Raw genomic sequence first — 21,298 nt, 5'->3', positions numbered from 1 at the left:
GGGTTTTTTTCTGCCTGTAGTGGGCGCTCACAAGTTTTTTTTTCCCCCTCTGCAGTGGCCATTAATCTGATTGTGCAGCACATCCAGGACATCCTGAACGGAGACATCTGTAAGTGGCAGCGCGGTTCTGCGAATGGGCGGTCGCAGAAACGGGGCTTCCCTGGCGCCGGAGAGTCGGGAGGCGTTTTGGTGTCTGGCAAGCGCACGCACCTGGAGTCCAGCAGTCGCCCACACTGAGGCCCGTCTGTAGGTAGAAGACTTCATACCTCATCATTCCACATTTCGGAGGTACCGGATGCAGGCGGGGCAGCATTAGGACAAGTTGCAGCCAGGATGTTGGATTTTTATCATTTTAGAGGCATTTCTCCATTGAGAATTTTCACTATTTTCCTGGTGATCAGTGAAGATGATGGTAAGAAGAGACATTAATGAGGATGGGTGGTGTCCCCCGATGACGTGTGTATGCACTGCAGGCTCATTGCCTGATTTTGAAGCGTCCAGTACTTCATGTGTTGTCAGTAGGAATCCATCCGATCATTCACTGACATGGCTATACTCTGCATTGCTAAAATATCACTTTTTCCAGAGCGCAGGCATCTTTCTATCCAGTGTTATACAGCTGTAGATAGAATGATGAGGGTTATAGACCCGCAACTAAAACAAAGTGATATTTCTTTTAGTTCATGATCTCTGCTTGCTGTTAGCATTAGTCGCTCCACATTTACCTCTAGAAGTTGAAGGTCTCCTAACTAACAATGTCCTTGCAGGTGAGGTACGGCACAGTTACATCCAGTCTTCTTTGCACTAAACAGCCTATAGACGTTGGAAAAGTGTTCCCATTCACTGACAATAAGCAGAGATCTGAATTTAAATTCCTAAGGAAGTTACAGAACCGTTCAGCCCATGATTTAAGGACACTCATGACTGCAATTGGACCCTGCAGCTGGCCGTGCTGGTGCACAGTCCACACTGGAGAGATAAGATCTGCTTAGACGCTCCCAGCTGCTCGTGTCTGCCCTTTTCCGCCAAGGGGTATACATGTATAAAATGACCCCACATTGCTCCCCTCTCCAGGATCGCTCACAGGCTGCAGATTTGGTACAGAAATGGTTGCGTACACATGGATGTTTTTTCCTGAGGCCGGCGCATGTGGACTTGCGGTATGTGATGGCCAACTGAAGTTATGTCCAGCGTGTACCTGCAGGGGTGCTGAAAGCTGAGATACAAGGAGCTGTTTGCAGTGTCGTTTTCCAGAGCCAGGGGAGCATCTCTATGGTGTGACCTCCTTACATACAGCCCCTACTATCTCAGCTTCCCCCGCTGTATACACTGGACCCACCTTGTAGCTCGCTTGTCTTAATTTTGCACTTTATGCTTATGCACATGAGCGGACCTCTGGCAACCATGGAGCATGCTGAGACATAACCTTGCTGTGAGTTGGGGGTCCGCTGCTGCTGTAGATAATCTGTCACAACATTTCACAAGTCGTTTACACAACTCTTCGTCATGGCTGCTGCCTTTTACTGACAAGACGAGAGCCTGGTGATCAGTGCACTGACATTATGATGCATCATCTGTCTATCCAGCACTACCCATAACCCACGACTGTTATGATTAGCGGCTCCTCCCGGCGCAGGGGGAAGGGGTCCTGCCTCTGTATCGGGGCGTCCTGCGCTCAGTATTATCAGCGGCTTCTGTTGACATTAAAAGGAAATTAATTGTACAAAACTGCTTCTATCCCATTATTTATGGCAGATGAGCTCTGTCTTAAAGGGGTTGTTAGATTTATTAATCCTCCCAGCACACGCACTGTGGGGACTCACCGGTTTCTGAGCTGGGACCATAGTGTATGTATGAGTGATGCATGCTCTTGGCCTCCTTCCATACACATGCAAGGAGTGAGGCCACACCCACTGTCCAGCTGAATCAATAGATGAGGCACAGCCTCGCTCCATGCAAGTGTATGGAGGGAGGCCGCATCCACTGGCATGTATAACTTATACATACACTCCGCTCCAGGCTCAGAAACTGGCGCGTCCCAGCAGCACACGGTGCATGCCCTGGGGAAAACAGAGTGACTGCAGACTTATTGATTTAGACCGGACAACCCCTTTAAATGTTCAGTACAATTCGGCTTTTTTTTCCCCTAAAGCCCCATGTTTTACACATAATAAATGGAGGTATAATTGCCTGCCAGCACCCCGGCTGTGGAAGACGCAGGAGCTGAGCAGCCTGTCATTGGAAGTTTCTTCTAGTCACCTGACCACTGATGTGGGCGACACCGGTGCTGCAGGATGCTTCCATGCCTTACATAAAAATAATAATTCAGGGTTCGACAACCTCTTTAAGAATCTCTGATTGTGTGTACAGCGTCTCTGCAGTCCCGTCCATGGTTACTGTTTAATTCTGCAGTAACCATGGGGACACATTGGACTGCACAGGAGCTGTACGATTATTTGCAGAGTGAATTTCTGCTTGCTGTCAGTGAGTACAAACACCCACACTGGTTGCTGTAAAGACCCTTGAATTTGCAGACGGGCTCTCTCTGAAATCCGTATTCTGCTATATGAGCTCTCATGGCTATGTATGCACTTTTCAGGGGTCTTCAGTGAACAGGCAGAGAGGGCTCAGGAGTCAGACCCTCACCTTCTGCGGACAATTAGAAGGGCCTAAAATACACACACAAATTTGTGACAGTTAAGTCCTAATCCTCTTGATCTGATGCAAAGTATCCAGATACATTTACAACGTATCTTATATGTAAATGCCTGCAGTCAGTGAATGGAAACAAACCTTGAAAATAAAAGATTAATCATAACGCTGAAGTCGTTCACACCAAACAGTACATTTTGTAAAATACCTTTTATTTTCGGGGTGAGGCACAGGTTTCATAATCTCTTCAGCCGCACTGGGGGAGGGGGTTGGAGCTTTCTCCTGTGCTCGGTGTCGCCCCGCGCAGCAGAGCTCTCAGTACCTCAGACCTGCTGCAGGGAGTTCCAGGGTCTCTGCCTCATCATACAACAGCGCCACCTCCTGGGCACCTCTGTAGTACACTCTGACTTTACATTAGACTCCGCTTCTTCCTATCTATCCTTGGCTATCCTCCTACACACCAGGACCTCTTCACGCAATGACAAATTCAGTATCACCAGGATGAGGGTCTCCTACCTGACCTGATGATGTCACTTTCTGATAAGAATGTCCCAAGTGTCTTTCCACCTTAAACTTCTTAACTCTTGTGGTGTCAAAGCCGGCTCCCCATAGGTGAGGGGAGAGAGATTACCGAAGGTCAGGACGATGCAGGACATCCACACCAGCAGGACGGCAGAGAAGGTGTTCTGTAAAGTGTCAGATCTAGAACAGAGACAGGACATATCAGCAGAGATTGCAGGACAAGGTGCTCAGCACACCGAGCGCAGGACCCTCACCTGAGCACATGCTGGTGGATGTGTTCCAGGACTGGGGGCAGCAGCAGGATCTGCAGGGTCAGGGCCGGAAGGTAGTGATACAGGAAGAGGGTCTTCTCCATCAAGAAAAAGGGCAGGTAATTGACAGCCCAGCCGCCCAGGCACAATGTCCCGGTGAGCTGCAGCGTGTGCCACGTACCTGCAGAAACAACATATGCACAGGTGAGAATGTCTGGTGATTGGGGTGGCAACACTTTGTGGGTGTCGATAGATGACACGTCACGGCTATCACCTGGTGGGATATCGTGGATTCTCCGGCGCTGCCGCAGCAAGTAATACAGGAAGAGGATGGTGTAAACAATAGCACCGGCATTGGCAGAATACCAGATCACCGGGTTCCCCAGCAGCTGGATCTGAGCCTAAAGAGCAAAACAGTCACTGGGTTACAATAGACGGGAAAATTGGCGTCCAAAACTCTCCTAGAAAGCGGCATTCACAAACTTAACTGAAGCATGAAGAGAATGCCATAGACAATGTGTCAAAAATGCGGAAATTATGTATTAACCTTTTCCTGTTCTTTTTAACCATGCATCAGACGTCACCCTCTCAGGGAGGACACCATTCATTTGTGCATCTGAAGGATTCCTTAAAGGGACTGTCCACATAGACTGGCTCTATGAAGCCAGAGCTGCCATACAATGAAGGGGGTGGAGATGGTGGGAAGGGGGAATATAAATGATTGGCCGCACTATGGAGCGCCGAGACTTGGTGTGAACAGTCATTCTGTGCAGACAGAGACCTTTAGGCTGTGTGCACACGCTGCGGATTTTGCTGCGGTTCCGCAGCGGTTTTGGCCGCTGCGGACCCGCAGCAGTTTTTGCTGCGGTGTACAGTACCATGATTCCCTATGGGAATCAAAAACCGCAGTGCAGACGGTGCGGATTTTTCCGCACGGTTTATCTGCGGTTTTCAATCCGCAGAAAGAATTGACATGTCAATTCTTTCTGCGGATTCCCCTGCGGTTTGCCATCTCCTCCATTGAGGAGATGAAAAACCGCAGGGCAAAACCGCAGAGCAATCCGCAGGTAAAACCGCAGGTCTTTTGACCTGCGGTTTCACCTGCGGATTTTACAAAATCCGCGCGGATGAATCCGCACATAATCCGCAGCGTGTGCACACAGCCTTAATCTTTTCCCTCTGCAGGACATAGCTGTACAACCTACAGAAGGTGTAGGTAGCCTGCTCCATACACAGCAGGCACCAGCTTTAAATGACGCTGTCAGTCTCCAATTCCCTCATAAAAAAATGAAGTTAAAAATAGAAAAAATACATTATGTCACCACAGCTTAAAGCATTTGATGTATAAAATTCTAAAATTATTCAATGCCTTAAAGGAATAAAGAAAAATGAAATTACCGGAATTTCCTCTTTGTTGGGGGTCATTGCCGCAATAGGTGCAACATCAAGCAGTCACAAACCATATGTACCCCATTACCAATAAAACATCAGCTCTGCCTGCAAAAGACAACCTGCCACAGCACAAATGGCAGGAAAATGACGGCAAACCAAATATTTTTGTTTTACAACATTCAGAATTTTTTTTAATCCACTGAAACATTAAAAATAAAAAAATAAACTGTACAAGTTTGGTCTCATGATCACGCTGATCTGAGTAACCCGCTGGGTCATGTGCACAACACAGTGTCCGCTGTAACAAGAAAACAATAGCGGACCTGACATTTTATGGTAAAGTGAATAGTATCGTTCACAACTACAACTCGTCCCCCACAAGTACCAAGCACTCATACGGTGACAGATAAAAAGGTAATGGCTCATGGAATAAAGTGCAAAAACAAAAAATGGGGTAACTATAGGGAGAAGTTTGTGGGTGCAGAACACAGATTATTACATGAAGTGGGGGCAGGAGCAGTTCACCACATCTGTGCCCCCTGCTGACAGTAAATCATGAAGCCGCTGCTCACCGTGGTCCTGGGATGGTGCCAGTAAGCGATGCTGGTGTCCAGCGCCACCCAGTCCGCAGGGGAGGAGCAGTACTTGTGCTCCGGGCTGTCGCTCCGCATGGTCATCATCTTCCACTGTGGGGACAGAAAAGGCAATGACTGCTATCCGGTCCATAATCTGGTGTTCGGACATCCCACATTGTTACTGTGGATAAACACTTGGCATAGGAAATTACCTGCAGCTCCCAGAAGCGAGCCATGAAGCTGAGGTTCCTCCCGACGTCCATCTGTGGTGGTGTGTGCAGCTCCTCTTCTCTTTCCGCCTGATCCTGACCTGTGGGGACCAGTGAAATTCAGGACATTTTGGGAGTGGAGCAGATGGGCCGGTCCGGCCCTTCTCTGCAGACTTACTCTTGCCGTATCGATGCTCCTCCACATTCCAGACCAGACTCTGATGAGAGCCTTTCGCCACCTTGTCACCCACAACCTCCAGCTGACGGAAGCCCCAGTCCGGTAACGTGGAGCCGCTGAGCTGCAGCAGATAATGCGCTTATTTAGAGGTTTATTCACACCTCGCATTTGTACGAATTTACAAATTGAACCAAAATTATGCAATTTTGGAAAATAGCAGTAGCTATGACGCATGAATAAACCTGGATGACGGCCCAGTGGCTTCCACGTCCCTGTCCTTACCTTCAATGCTGCCGATGTATTCACATGGACCAGCTTCACTTCGGACACGATAGTCTTCCAGGTGTCTCCATCAGACTCCCGGTTCTGGATCTCCTGTGAGAGTAGATGGATGTTACAGACCGGCTTTATGTAGACAAAGCTTCACCATTTCCGTCATCTCTGTTAGCCATCAGTGTACGGTGACACTCATATTTGGGGGCAGACAACCTGTGTCATCACAGTGAAACAGTATGACCATGGACTGGACTGCTTTGACCCACAGGAACAGTTTCATCCCCCCTAGTTCTGGACACAAGAGCTGACACTCACCACCTTCCATAACGTCTGTGCTGGCATAGAGATGTTATAGTCAATGTATCCGGAGATTTCCTGGGCATATGGCGAGAACGGGGCAGTGACATCGTGTCTGGGGAAGAAATCATGAGTAACAGTCGCCGAGGACCACAATGTGCAAGTAACACAGCAGACACGTACGTATTCAGGAAGCGCGCTGTCATGCCGTGCAGCAGCTGTATGGTGTCTCCGTGTCGCACGACGCGTGGTGGTGAGTTGACGACCATGTCCTGTCTGAAGAAGTGACAACACAATAGTTTTGCCTTTCGAATCAGTGATGCTTCCCTCCCCCGCACCGCGATTACCGCGCCGGGTCCTTCACGATCCACCAGTTGTTCACGTCTTTGTAGGGATAGCAGGTGACTTGCTGCTGGTGTGAGCTCCCACGTCCTCCTTCGTAGCTACAGGCGTAAGATGGAGAAGTGAGGATCAGATGGCAGCAACAACTCCATGGATTTTAGAAATACATTTAGGCGGAGAGCCCCTGTATGAAAAATGTGCACCGGCAGACTCCTTGGGGAACACTCACATGATGGGGTAGTTGTTCTTGTGCGAGTGTAGCCAGCAGGGCACCGGTTTACCCAGCGTGTTCCTGAGTGTGATCTGCGAGCCGAATGCCACCTCCAGCGGCTGGCCCTGGGTGATCCGAGACAGGCCGCCCTGACAAGAAGAGGGAAGACGCGTGACACATGGATTTAGGACTAAGACGTACCAACTGGCCAGCACATGGGGGGGGCCTGGACACAAGGACGGGATCTAGGACGCATGTCCTTATTCAATGACAGCAATCAGATGTTTAGGAGAAAAACTGAAAGAAACTATGAAAAAGCCGAGCACTCCTCGCTCCTCAAATTCTCAGCTGGCTGATAATAAATGGCAACATCATTGCTTACATTAAGAGGATGATAAATAGTGCTTCTTACAGCTGAGGGTTTGCTGCAAACATTTCCTGTCTGAATACTTCTCAGTGATCCTACCGAGAGGTTTGTTGCAATGTATCAGTCTAGGGACCTGACACACAGGAGGGGTTACACTGGGTGTAACTGCAACAAACCTCAGCTGTGAGATGTATTTGGTCAGGACTGCATCCTATTAACTGACAGCAAGCAGATGTAAAGGTGAAAGAAAAAAGTAAATACAGTAATTAGAAATTAGAGATTAAAGGGATATTTCCATATAGGAAGACATACACGGTGCATCTAAAGGATAAGCTATATACAGTCATGGCCAAAGGTATTGACACCCCTGCAATTCTGTCAGATAATATTCAGTTTCTTCCTGAAAATGATTGCAAACACAAATTCTTTGGTATTATTATCTTCATTTAATTTGTCTTAAATGAAAAAACACAAAAGAGAATGAAGCAAAAAGCAAAACATTGATCATTTCACACAAAACTCCAAAAATGGGCCAGACAAAAGTATTGGCACCCTCAGCCTAATACTTGGTTGCACAACCTTTAGCCAAAATAACTGTGACCAACTGCATCCGGTAACCATCAATGAGTTTCTTACAATGCTCTGCTGGAATTTTAGACCATTCTTCTTTGGCAAACTACTCCAGGTCCCTGATATTTGAAGGGTGCCTTCTCCAAACTGCCATTTTTAGATCTCTCCACAGGTGTTCTATGGGATTCAGGTCTGGACTCATTGCTGGCCACCTTAGAAGTCTCCAGTGCTTTCTCTCAAACCATTTTCTAGTGCTTTTTGAAGTGTGTTTTGGGTTATTGTCCTGCTGGAAGACCCATGACCTCTGAGGTAGACCCAGCTTTCTCACACTGGGCCCTACATTATGCTGCAAAATTTGTTGGTAGTCTTCAGACTTCATAATGCCATGCACACGGTCAAGCAGTCCAGTGCCAGAGGCAGCAAAGCAACCCCAAAACATCAGGGAACCTCCGCCATGTTTGACTGTAGGGACCGTGTACTTTTCTTTGAATGCCTCTTTTTTCTCCTGTAAACTCTATGTTGATGCTTTTGCCCTAAAAGCTCTACTTTTGTCTCATCTGACCAGAGAACATTCTTCCAAAATGTTTTAGGCTTTTTCAGGTAAGTTTTGGCAAACTCCAGCCTGGCTTTTTTATGTCTCGGGGTAAGAAGTGGAGTCTTCCTGGGTCTCCTACCATACAGTCCCTTTTCAATCAGATGCCGACGGATAGTACAGGTTGACACCGTTGTACCCTCGGACTGCAGGGCAGCTTGAACTTGTTTGGATGTTAGTGGAGGTTCTTTATCCAACATCCGCACAATCTTGCATTGAAATCTCTTGTCAATTTTTCTTTTCTGTCCATATCTAGGAAGGTTAGCCACAGTGCCATGGGCTTTAAACTTCTTGATGACACTGCGCACGGTAGACACAGGAACATTCAGGTCTTTGGAGATGGACTTGTAGCCTTGATATTGCTCATGCTTCCTCACAATTTGGTTTCTCAAGTCCTCAGACAGTTCTTTGGTCTTCTTTCTTTTCTCCATGCTCAATGTGGTACACACAAGGACACAGGACAGAGGTTGAGTCAACTTTAATCCATGTCAACTGGCTGCAAGTGTGATTTAGTTATTGCCAACACCTGTTAGGTGCCACAGGTAAGTTACAGGTGCTGTTAATTACACAAATTAGAGAAGCATCACATGATTTTTCGCACAGTGCCAATACTTTTGTCCACCCTCTTTTTTATGTTTTGGTGTGAAATTATATCCAATTTGGCTTTAGGACAATTCTTTTTGTGTTTTTTCATTTAAGACAAATTAAATGAAGATAATAATACCAAAGAATTTGTGTTTGCAATCATTTTCAGGAAGAAACTGAGTATTATCTGACAGAATTGCAGGGGTGTCAATACTTTTGGCCATGACTGTATATCTGACTGGTGCAGGTCCGAACGGTGGGACTTACACATCTCAGTAACAGGGCATCGACTCGCCCTCCACAATGTGAGGTGTGCGGCTGTCCAGTCACTCCTCTGCACATAACCGAGTGTGCATTATATCCTGCATTATACTGCAGAGCTGCACTCACTATTCTGCTCTAATGGATAATTTAGACATGTTACCTCCAGACTGGACTGGAACGCACTGCTCATGATGTGGTCGTGGGGTCCGCAGTGAGATAGTATTGACAGGTGTATGTAGAACATCCCCAGGTACAGGAAAATGGGCAGTAAAAGCAGAGCCAGGCCACGCGCACCCAAATAACAAAGCACCAGCACCTGCATACAGAACAAAATGTCCTGGAGGTCTGCGCTGAGAATGCTATAATGTATCAGAGAGCACACACGCAACTTACATACATTAGACAGTTTCCGATCACCGAGCAGCTGCCAACCGTGCACCCCAGCGAGGGCCAAAATCAGGAGGTAGGAGAACAAGCCGATGTATTTCACTCTAAGGATGAGAAAGGATCAACAGAGACCTGGAACATGAGCCAGAGAGAATGAGGGGCAAATCTGCCACTTACCCCACTGCACAGAAGCCGGAGACACCAGTCAGCACCAACCAAAACCACCAGCGAGGGGAGAACGGACTGCGGAGGAAAGACTCAGCGTTAGGGTCTCCAATAACCTAAGATAATCCCAATCTCCTACTACATTGTAACCACTGTGTATGAACACAGTGACTGCACCAACAGAATAGTGAGTGCAGCTCTGGAGTATAATACAGGATGTAACTCAGGATCAGTACAGGATAAGTAACGTATGTACACAGTGACTGCACCAGCAGAATAGTGAGTGCAGCTCTGGGGTATAATAAAGGATGTAACTCAGGATCAGTACAGGATAAGTTATGTATGTACACAGTTACTGCACCAGCAGTATAGTGAGTGCAGCTCTGGGGTATAATACAGGATGTAACTCAGGATCAGTACAGGATCAGTAATGTATGTACACAGTGACTGCACCAGCAGAATAGTGAGTGCAGCTCTGGGGTATAATACAGGATGTAACTCAGGTTCAGTACAGGATCAGTAATGTAATGTATGTACACAGTGACTGCACCAGCAGAATAGTGAGTGCAGCTCTGGAGTATAATACAGGATGTAACTCAGGATCAGTAATGTAATGTATGTACACAGTGACTGTACCAGCAGAATAGTGAGTGCAGCTCTATAGAATAATACAGGATGTAACTCAGGATCAGTACAGGATCAGTAATGTATGTACACAGTGACTGCACCAGCAGTATAGTGAGTGCAGCTCTGGGGTATAATGCAGGCTGTAACTCAGGATCAGTACAGGATCAGTAATGTATGTACACAGTGACTGCACCAGCAGTATAGTGAGTGCAGCTCTGGGGTATAATGCAGGCTGTAACTCAGGATCAGTACAGGATAAGTAATGCAATGTATGTACACAATGACTGCACCAGCAGAATAGTGAGTGCAGCTCTGGGGTATAATACAGGATGTAACTCAGGATCAGTACAAGATCAGTAATGTAATGAATGTACCCAGTGACTGCACCAGCAGAATAGTGAGTGCAGCTCTGGAGTATAATACAGGATGTTATTCAGGATCAGTAATGTAATGTATGTACCCAGTGACTGCACCAGCAGAATAGTGAGTGCAGCTCTGGAGTATAATACAGTATGTAACTCAGGATCAGTACAGGATCAGTAATGCAATGTATGTACACAATGACTGCACCAGCAGAAAAGTGAGTGCAGCTCTGGGGTATAATACAGGATGTAACTCAGGATCAGTAATGTATGTACACAGTGACTGCACCAGCAGTATAGTGAGTGCAGCTCTGGGGTATAATACAGGATGTAACTCAGGATCAGTACAGGATAAGTAATGCAATGTATGTACACAATGACTGCACCAGCAGAATAGTGAGTGCAGCTCTGGGGTATAATACAGGATATAACTCAGGATCAGTACAGGATAAGTAATGCAATGTATGTACACAATGACAGCACCAGCAGAATAGTGAGTGCACCTCTGGGGTATAATACAGGATCTAACTCAGGATCAGTACAGGATCAGTAATGTAATGTATGTACCCAGTGACTGCACCAGCACGATAGTGAGTGCAGCTCTGGAGTATAATACAGGATGTAACTCAGGATCAGTACAGGATCAGTAATGTAATGTATGTACCTAGTGACTGCACCAGCAGAATAGTGAGTGCAGCTCTGGAGTATAATACAGGATGTAACTCAGGATCAGTACAGGATAAGTAAATTAATGTAGGTACACAGTGACTGCACCAGCAGAATAGTGAGTGCAGCTCTGGGGTATAATACAGGATCTAACTCAGGATCAGTACAGGATCAGTAATGTAATCTATGTACCCAGTGACTGCACCAGCACGATAGTGAGTGCAGCTCTGGAGTATAATACAGGATGTAACTCAGGATCAGTACAGGATAAGTAATGTAATGTATGTACACAGTGACTGCACCAGCAGAATAGTGAGTGCAGCTCTGGGGTATAATACAGGATGTAACTCAGGATCAGTAATGTAATGTATGTACACAGTGACTGCACCAGCACGATAGTGAGTGCAGCTCTGGGGTATAATACAGGATGTAACTCAGGATCAGTACAGGATCAGTAATGTAATGTATGTACACAGTTACTGCACCAGCAGATTAGTGAGTGCAGCTCTGGAGTATAATACAGGATGTAACTCAGGATCAGTAACGTAATGTATGTACACAGTGACTGCACCAGCAGAATAGTGAGTGCAGCTCTGGAGTATAATACAGGATGTAACTCAGGATTAGTACAGGATAAGTAATGTAATGTATGTACACAGTGACTGCACCAGCAGAATAGTGAGTGCAGCTCTGGAGTATAATACAGGATGTAACTCAGAATCAGTACAGGATCAGTAATGTAATGTATGTACACAGTGACTGCACCAGCAGAATAGTGAGTGCAGCTCTGGAGTATAATACAGGATGTAACTCAGGATCATTACAGGATAAGTAATGTAATGTATGTACACAGTGACTGCACCAGCAGAATAGTGAGTGCAGCTCTGGAGTATAATACAGGATGTAACTCAGGATCAGTACAGGATCAGTAATGTAATGTATGTACACAGTGACTGCCCCAGCAGAATAGTGAGTGCAGCTCTGGAGTATAATACAGGATGTAACTCAGGATCAGTACAGGATCAGTAATTAAATGTATGTACACAGTGACTGCACCAGCAGAATAGTGAGTGCAGCTCTGGAGTATAATACAGGATGTATCTCAGGATCAGTACAGGATAAGTAATGTAATGTATGTACACAGTGACTGCACCAGCAGAATAGTGAGTGCAGCTCTGGAGTATAATACAGGATGTAACTCAGAATCTGTGCAGATTAAAAATGTGCAAAGTACCATACAATGTCACCTCTGCAGGTCCTCTACGACCCCCATGGTCCCAGTCTTACAATGTTGCATGCACCTCACCTGGTTTGCTGCTGGCTGTGAAACTTAAGATAAGACAAGATGGCCAGAAGAATGAAAAATATGAGCACGGACTCTAGAAGAATCAGCCGGGACTGAGTGACCAGAGCGTTTTCTGAAACAGAGATAAGACAGGACAAGCGACGATAAAACAGCAAGGTATTCAATCAGCTTTTACTGTTGCAAATTGTCTACGAGAAATAATGAGTGGTTCTTTGTGTCCGGGTCCCCTACAGTCGTGCCTTTCTCCACCACTGCTGTCATACTGGTGTCCTAGCTATCCACTAAGAGAAGGTGGAGTGACACAAAGCTGCCAGAGCAGCGCACACAGTGATGCCGTGTCATCATGGAGACACACAGCTCTGCACAAGAGCTGTGTACACAAAACAGCAGAACATTTTCAAGCATCACATTTCACACTACTGCTGAAATTTTTTTATTTGATGCATTGGGACAATGAAAAAAAATGGTGGTTTAGTCTACATAACTCCAAAACTGTGCGAACCTAACTAAACATCAACAGAAGAAAGCAAAACTCACCAAAGAGAATGAGAAGAGCAGCGGCCCCTCCGGCCCAGGCGGAGTACCCCAGCTCAACCACGATCTGATAGGCCAGGGGGACACAGAGGCCTCCGGACAGGGCAGGAAGCAGACGAAGCGACCACACGGGAACATTGCTGCTGTATTCTTTAGGGAGAGGAGTCACAAGGTGAGGATGGGGCAGACGGGGGTCCCTCTAATATCTCCACATGTCCTATCAAACGGAGACGTGGACGAGGATGCCACGGAAGTCACTCACCTGCCCCTATCCTGTTCCACATGAAATTACCGTCAAATCCCCCAAAATATCCTGCAAGAAGGAAAAGGTGAAACTGCAGACGACAGGCCTGTAAGATACACTGGGGCCCATCCCGCGGACACAACACCTGCCATCAATAGGCGCAACCGGCATTAACTAGTCTTACATGGGACTGACTAATATAAGCAAAGGCTGTTTACACCAGACCAGTGTCATAGCCTGCAGGAAAGCATGTCCTGGCCACAGAGCTTAGAGTCTAATAGTCTGGTTGCCTATATGACCAGTATTTCATCATGTGTCTTCTCACCTCCCAGAGCCAACAGCATGTGTCCTAATGGAGGTCCACTGTCATCCAGGAAAAATATCCGCTTCATGTACAGAGAGATGAACTGACCATAGTAAACCTCATCGAACCTGCGTGGAGGAAGGAAACAGATCAAAGAGGAGAAAGGAACCTTCCGACACCATGGGAATGAATCACTAGTGAAGAGATGCAGAACAGATTATTAAACAGACTTTGTGCTTTAAATCATCACCAAATCCCCATCAGTATGTAATATGAGGGAAAAGGACAAGCTTACACCACCGCGGGCGGATGAGAAAGATTCCAGAGGCGGCTCGTAAGTCCCAACAGAGTCAGAGCCACAACGATAAGGTTAATTTCCAAGGTGACTATGAACGGAAAATTTTTCACAGCTGCCATATTGTGGAAGACAAGACACAGGGGACCAGGCGTAATGAAGCCGCAGTCACCTCCTACAAGATAAACAAAAGAAATACAAATATATAAAACAACCAGACAAACACCATCACACTTCACTGTGTATACTGTATACGCCCTGCATTATACTCCAGAGCTGCACTCGCTATTCTGCTGGTGCAGTCACTGTGTACATACATTACATTGCTTATCCTGTACTGATCCTGAGTTACATCCTGTATTATACCCCAGAGCTGCACTCACTATTCTGCTGGTGCAGTCACTGTGTACATACATTACTGATCCTGAGTTACATCCTATATTATACCCCAGAGCTGCACTCACTATTCTGCTGGTGCAGTCACTGTGTACATGCATTACATTACTTATCCTGTATTATACCCCAGAGCTGCACTCACTATTCTGCTGGTGCAGTCACTATGTACATGCATTACTGATCCTGAGTTATATCCGATATTATACCCAAGAGCTGCACTCACTATTCTGCTGGTGCAGTCACTGTGTACATACATTACTGATCCTGTACTTATCCTGAGTTACATCCTGTATTATACCCCAGAGCTGCACTCACTATTCTGCTGGTGCAGTCACTGTGTACATACATTACTGATCCTGAGTTACATCCTATATTATACCCCAGAGCTGCACTCACTATTCTGCTGGTGCAGTCACTGTGTACATGCATTACATTACTTATCCTGTACTGATCCTGAGTTACATCCTGTATTATACCCCAGAGCTGCACTCACTATTCTGCTGGTGCAGTCACTATGTACATGCATTACAGATCCTGAGTTATATCCGATATTATACCCAAGAGCTGCACTCACTATTCTGCTGGTGCAGTCACTATGTACATGCATTAGTGATCCTGAGTTATATCCGATATTATAACCAAGAGCTGCACTCACTTTTCTGCTGGTGCAATCACGGTGTACATACATTACATATCCTGTACTGATCCTGAGGTACATCCTGTATTATAGCCCAGAGCTGCACTCACTATTTTGCTGGTGCAGTCACTGTGTACATACATTACTGATCCTGTACTGATCCTGAGTTACATCCTGTATTATACTCCAGAGCTGCACTCACTATTCTGCTGGTGCAGTCACTGTGTACATACATTACATTACTTATCCTGTACTGATCCTGAGTTACATCCTGTATTATACCCCAGAGCTGCACGCACTATTCTGCTGGTGCAGTTACTGTGTACATACATTACTGATCCTGTACTGATCCTGAGTTACATCCTGTATTATACTCCAGAGCTGCACTCACTATTCTGCTGGTGCAGTAACTGTGTACATACATTACTGATCCTGTACTGATCCTGAGTTACATCCTGTATTATACCCCAGAGCTGGACTCACTATTCTGCTGGTGCAGTCACTGTGTACATACATTACTGATCCTGAGTTACATCCTGTATTATACCCCAGAGCTGCACTCACTATTCTGCTGGTGCAGTCACTGTGTACATACATTACTGATCCTGTATTGATCCTGAGTTACATCCGGTATTATTCCCCAGAGCTGCACTCAGTATTCTGCTGGTGCAGTCACTGTGTACATACATTATATTACTGATCCTGAGTTACATCCGGTATTATACCCCAGAGCTGCACTCACTATTCTGCTGGTGCAGTCACTGTGTACATACATTATATTACTGATCCCGAGTTACATCCGGTATTATACCCCAGAGCTGCATCAGTATTCTGCTGGTGCAGTCACTGTGAACACACAATACTGATCCTGTACTGATCCTGAGTTACAGCCTGTATTATACCCCAGAGCTGGACTCACTATTCTGCTGGTGCAGTCACTGTGTACATACATTACTGATCCTGAATTACATCCTGTATTATACCCCAGAGCTGCACTCACTATTCTGCTGGTGCAGTCACTGTGTACATACATTACATTACTGATCCTATACTGATCCTGAGTTACATCCTGTATTATACTCCAGAGCTGCACTCACTATTCTGCTGGTGCAGTCACTGTGTACATACATTACATTACATATCCTGTACTGATCCTGAGTTACATCCTGTATTATACCCCAGAGCTGGACTCACTATTCTGCTGGTGCAGTCACTGTGTACATACATTACTGATCCTGTACTGATCCCGAGTTACATCCTGTATTATACTCCAGAGCTGCACTCACTATTCTGCTGGTGCAGTCACTGTGTACATACATTACATATCCTGTACTGATCCTGAGTTACATCCTGTATTATACCCCAGAGCTGCACTCACTATTCTGCTGGTGCAGTCACTGTGTGCATACATTACTGATCCTGCACTAATCCTGAGTTACATCCTGTATTATACCCCAGAGCTGCACTCACTATTCTGCTGGTGCAGTCACTGTGTACATACATTACATTACTTATCTTGTGCTGATCCTGAGTTACCTCCTGTATTATACTCCAGAGCTGCACTCACTATTCTTCTGGTGCAGTCACTGTGCACATACATTACTGATCCTGTACTGATCCGGAGTTACCTCCTGTATTATACCCCAGAGCTGCACTCACTATTCTGCTGGAGCAGTCACTGTGTACATACATTACATTGCTGATCCTGAGTTACATCCTGTATTATACCCCAGAGCTGCACTCACTATTCTGCTGGTGCAGTCACTGTGTACATACATTACATAACTGATCCTGAGTTACATCCGGTATTATACCCCAAAGCTGCACTCAGTATTCTGCTGGTGCAGTCACTGTGTACATACATTACTGATCCTGTACTGATCCTGAGTTACATCATGTATTATACTCCAGAGCTGCACTCACTATTCTGCTGGTGCAGTCACTGTGTACATACATTACATTACTTATCCTGTACTGATCCTGAGTTACATCCTGTATTATACCCCAGAGCTGCACGCACTATTCTGCTGGTGCAGTTACTGTGTACATACATTACTGATCCTGTGTTACATCCTGTATTATACTCCAGAGCTGCACTCACTATTCTGCTGGTGCAGTCACTGTGTACATACATTACATTACTGATCCTGTACTGATCCTGAGTTACATCCTGTTTTATACCCCAGAGCTGCACTCATTATTCTGCTGGTGCAGTCACTGTGTACATACATTACTGATCCTGAGTTACATCCTGTATTATACCCCAGAGCTGCACTCACTATTCTGCTGGTGCAGTCACTGTGTACATACATTACATTACCTGTACTGATCCTGAGTTACATCCTGTATTATACTCCAGAGCTGCACTCACTATTCTGCTGGTGCAGTCACTGTGTACATACATTACTGATCCTGTACTGATCCTGAGTTACATCCTGTATTATACCCCAGAGCTGCACTCACTATTCTGCTGGTGCAGTCACTGTGTACATGCATTACATTACTTATCCTGTACTGATCCTGAGTTACATCCTGTATTATACCCCAGAGCTGCACTCACTATTCTGCTGGTGCAGTCACTATGTACATGCATTACTGATCCTGAGTTATATCCGATATTATACCCAAGAGCTGCACTCACTATTCTGCTGGTGAAATCACTGTGTACATACATTACATATCCTGTACTGATCCTGAGGTACATCCTGTATTATAGCCCAGAGCTGCACTCACTATTTTGCTGGTGCAGTCACTGTGTACATACATTACTGATCCTGAGTTACATCCTGTATTATACTCCAGAGCTGCACTCACTATTCTGCTGGTGCAGTCACTGTGTACATACATTACATTACTTATCCTGTACTGATCCTGAGTTACATCCTGTATTATACCCCAGAGCTGCACTCACTATTCTGCTGGTGCAGTCACTGTGTACATACATTACTGATCCTGAGTTACATCCTGTATTATACCCCAGAGCTGCACTCACTATTCTGCTGGTGCAGTCACTGTGTACATACATTATATTACTGATCCCGAGTTACATCCGGTATTATACCCCAGAGCTGCATCAGTATTCTGCTGGTGCAGTCACTGTGAACACACAATACTGATCCTGTACTGATCCTGAGTTACAGCCTGTATTATACCCCAGAGCTGGACTCACTATTCTGCTGGTGCAGTCACTGTGTGCATACATTACTGATCCTGTACTAATCCTGAGTTACATCCTGTATTATACCCCAGAGCTGCACTCACTATTCTGCTGGTGCAGTCACTGTGTACATACATTACATTACTTATCTTGTGCTGATCCTGAGTTACCTCCTGTATTATACTCCAGAGCTGCACTCACTATTCTTCTGGTGCAGTCACTGTGCACATACATTACTGATCCTGTACTGATCCGGAGTTACCTCCTGTATTATACCCCAGAGCTGCACTCACTATTCTGCTGGAGCAGTCACTGTGTACATACATTACATTGCTGATCCTGAGTTACATCCTGTATTATACCCCAGAGCTGCACTCACTATTCTGCTGGTGCAGTCACTGTGTACATACATTACATAACTGATCCTGAGTTACATCCGGTATTATACCCCAGAGCTGCACTCACTATTCTGCTGGTGCAGTCACTGTGTACATACATTACTGATCCTGTACTGATCCTGAATTACATCCTGTATTATATTCCAGAGCTGCACTCACTATTCTGCTGGTGCAGTCACTGTGTACATACATTACTTATCCTGTACTGATCCTGAGTTACATCCTGTATTATACCCCAGAGCTGCACGCACTATTCTGCTGGTGCAGTTACTGTGTACATACATTACTGATCCTGTACTGATCCTGAGTTACATCCTGTATTATACTCCAGAGCTGCACTCACTATTCTGCTGGTGCAGTCACTGTGTACATACATTACATTACTGATCCTGTACTGATCCCGAGTTACATCCTGTTTTATACCCCAGAGCTGCACTCACTATTCTGCTGGTGCAGTCACTGTGTACATACATTACTGATCCTGAGTTACATCCTGTATTATACCCCAGAGCTGCACTCACTATTCTGCTGGTGCAGTCACTGTGTACATACATTACATGTACTGATCCTGAGTTACATCCTGTATTATACTCCAGAGCTGCACTCACTATTCTGCTGGTGCAGTCACTGTGTACATACATTACATTACTGATCCTGAGTTACATCCTGTATTATACCCCAGAGCTGCACTCACTATTCTGCTGGTGCAGTCAGTGTACATACATTACATTACTGATCCTGTGCTGATCCGGAGTTACCTCCTGTATTATACCCCAGAGCTGCACTCACTATTCTGCTGGTGCAGTCACTGTGTACATACATTACTGATCCTGAGTTACATCCTGTATTATACCCCAGAGCTGCACTCACTATTCTGCTGGTGCAGTCACTGTGTACATACATTACATTACTGATCCTGAGTTACATCCTGTATTATACCCAGAGCTGCACTCACTATTCTGCTGGTGCAGTCACTGTGTACATACATTACTGATCCTGAGTTACATCCTGTATTATACCCCAGAGCTGCACTCACTATTCTGCTGGTGCAGTCACTGTGTACATACATTACATTACTGATCCTGAGTTACATCCTGTATTATACCCCAGAGCTGCACTCACTATTCTGCTGGTGCAGTCACTGTGTACATACATTACATTACTGATCCTGAGTTACATCCTGTATTATACCCCAGAGCTGCACTCACTATTCTGCTGGTGCAGTCAGTGTACATACATTACATTACTGATCCTGTGCTGATCCGGAGTTACCTCCTGTATTATACCCCAGAGCTGCACTCACTATTCTGCTGGTGCAGTCACTGTGTACATACATTACTGATCCTGAGTTACATCCTGTATTATACCCCAGAGCTGCACTCACTATTCTGCTGGTGCAGTCACTGTGTACATACATTACATTACTGATCCTGAGTTACATCCTGTATTATACCCAGAGCTGCACTCACTATTCTGCTGGTGCAGTCACTGTGTACATACATTACTGATCCTGAGTTACATCCTGTATTATACCCCAGAGCTGCACTCACTATTCTGCTGGTGCAGTCACTGTGTACATACATTACATTACTGATCCTGAGTTACATCCTGTATTATACCCCAGAGCTGCACTCACTATTCTGCTGGTGCAGTCACTGTGTACATACATTACTGATCCTGTACTGATCCTGAGTTACATCCTGTATTATACCCCAGAGCTGCACTCACTATTCTGCTGGTGCAGTCACTGTGTACATACATTACATTACTGATCCTGAGTTACATCCTGTATTATACCCCAGAGCTGCACTCACTATTCTGCTGGTGCAGTCACTATACATACAATAATAATGCCTCACTCAGTAACAGGAAGCAGCCATATTGCAGGTGGATTACTGCCGCCCATTATAGAGATATAGAATCTGTGGGCACACAGTGAATTGTCTTTATTGGCTCCGGACCGGAGTAACAGACACGGATACACGTTCCCAGGGCGGGTGTGGACAGTACCCAAAGAGCAGTGAAAGATACCGGTGCCTGTTTCCCCCATCCTCTCGGGTCACGTTCTCGGTACAACTGTCGCCTGCAGCGCTCGTTTCGTTTCTCACCTACTCGGCGGTTTTCCAGCAGCGATTCATACGGTCTAAAGTGAGTGGCGCTCGGCTAGTACAGTCTGCTTTCGTCTTACGTGCACGTCGCACAGGGACGTCCAGGCGTTGTACAATCCAGCCTCTAGAGGGCGCGCACGGCCGTATTGTGTTTAATGTGACGCCCATTCGAAGAGCAAATGGCATATTGTCTGTGTCAATTTCGTCTGCTATATGTATAGGTGCATGAAATCAATCCACTCTGGTGCAAAGGTGGAGTGGGGGTAATAAGCAGTTATGGAGGATTGGCCCACAATTATTTTGCACCACTTTTAGTAAATGGAGCGTCATACAATGTTCCTGTTTTCCTTAACCAACCAGCTTCCAGCTCTCGTTCTCCCGCGATCCTTGTACATATGAAAAAAGCCACCTGATTGGTTCTAGGCAACT

General features: G+C 45.7%; 2 protein-coding genes across 8 annotated transcripts in view; one reads left to right on the top strand and one right to left on the bottom strand.

Moving 5' to 3' along the window:
* Window positions 1-2,845, top strand: part of UCK1 (uridine-cytidine kinase 1) — a 133,153-nt gene extending 130,308 nt beyond the window's left edge. For all 3 annotated transcript variants that reach the window (XM_073555956.1, XM_073555954.1, XM_073555955.1), the window contains exon 7: window positions 56-2,845. In XM_073555956.1, coding sequence (XP_073412057.1) covers window positions 56-237 — 182 coding nt within the window. In that variant the 3' untranslated portion in view covers window positions 238-2,845. The remainder of the gene's footprint in view (window positions 1-55) is intronic.
* Window positions 2,844-21,036, bottom strand: POMT1 (protein O-mannosyltransferase 1). 5 transcript variants are annotated; one of them, XM_073555951.1, is made up of 20 exons: window positions 20,870-21,036; window positions 14,174-14,348; window positions 13,900-14,006; window positions 13,593-13,643; window positions 13,334-13,480; window positions 12,797-12,908; window positions 9,848-9,913; window positions 9,681-9,774; window positions 9,444-9,599; window positions 6,924-7,054; window positions 6,700-6,795; window positions 6,536-6,628; window positions 6,371-6,467; window positions 6,062-6,154; window positions 5,780-5,900; window positions 5,605-5,702; window positions 5,390-5,503; window positions 3,700-3,826; window positions 3,429-3,606; window positions 2,844-3,354 (listed from the first exon to the last, which is right to left on the bottom strand). In XM_073555951.1, exons 2-20 carry the CDS (start codon window positions 14,293-14,295, stop codon window positions 3,183-3,185), a joined length of 2,175 nt encoding a protein of 724 aa, XP_073412052.1. In that variant the 5' UTR covers window positions 14,296-14,348; window positions 20,870-21,036; the 3' UTR covers window positions 2,844-3,182. The 5 variants fall into 5 exon arrangements, with proteins under 5 accessions (XP_073412052.1, XP_073412050.1, XP_073412051.1 ...); XM_073555949.1 differs by having other exon boundaries at window positions 20,772-20,879; XM_073555950.1 differs by lacking the exon at window positions 20,870-21,036 and adding an exon at window positions 20,793-20,846.
* Between the last annotated feature and the right edge of the window lie 262 nt (window positions 21,037-21,298).

This window comes from Dendrobates tinctorius, unplaced genomic scaffold (assembly GCF_039654945.1).
Source record: "Dendrobates tinctorius isolate UK_male_01 unplaced genomic scaffold, ASM3965494v1 ptg000231l, whole genome shotgun sequence".
Lineage (NCBI taxonomy): Eukaryota > Metazoa > Chordata > Amphibia > Anura > Dendrobatidae > Dendrobates > Dendrobates tinctorius.
This window is presented reverse-complemented; position numbering and strand designations above follow the sequence as displayed.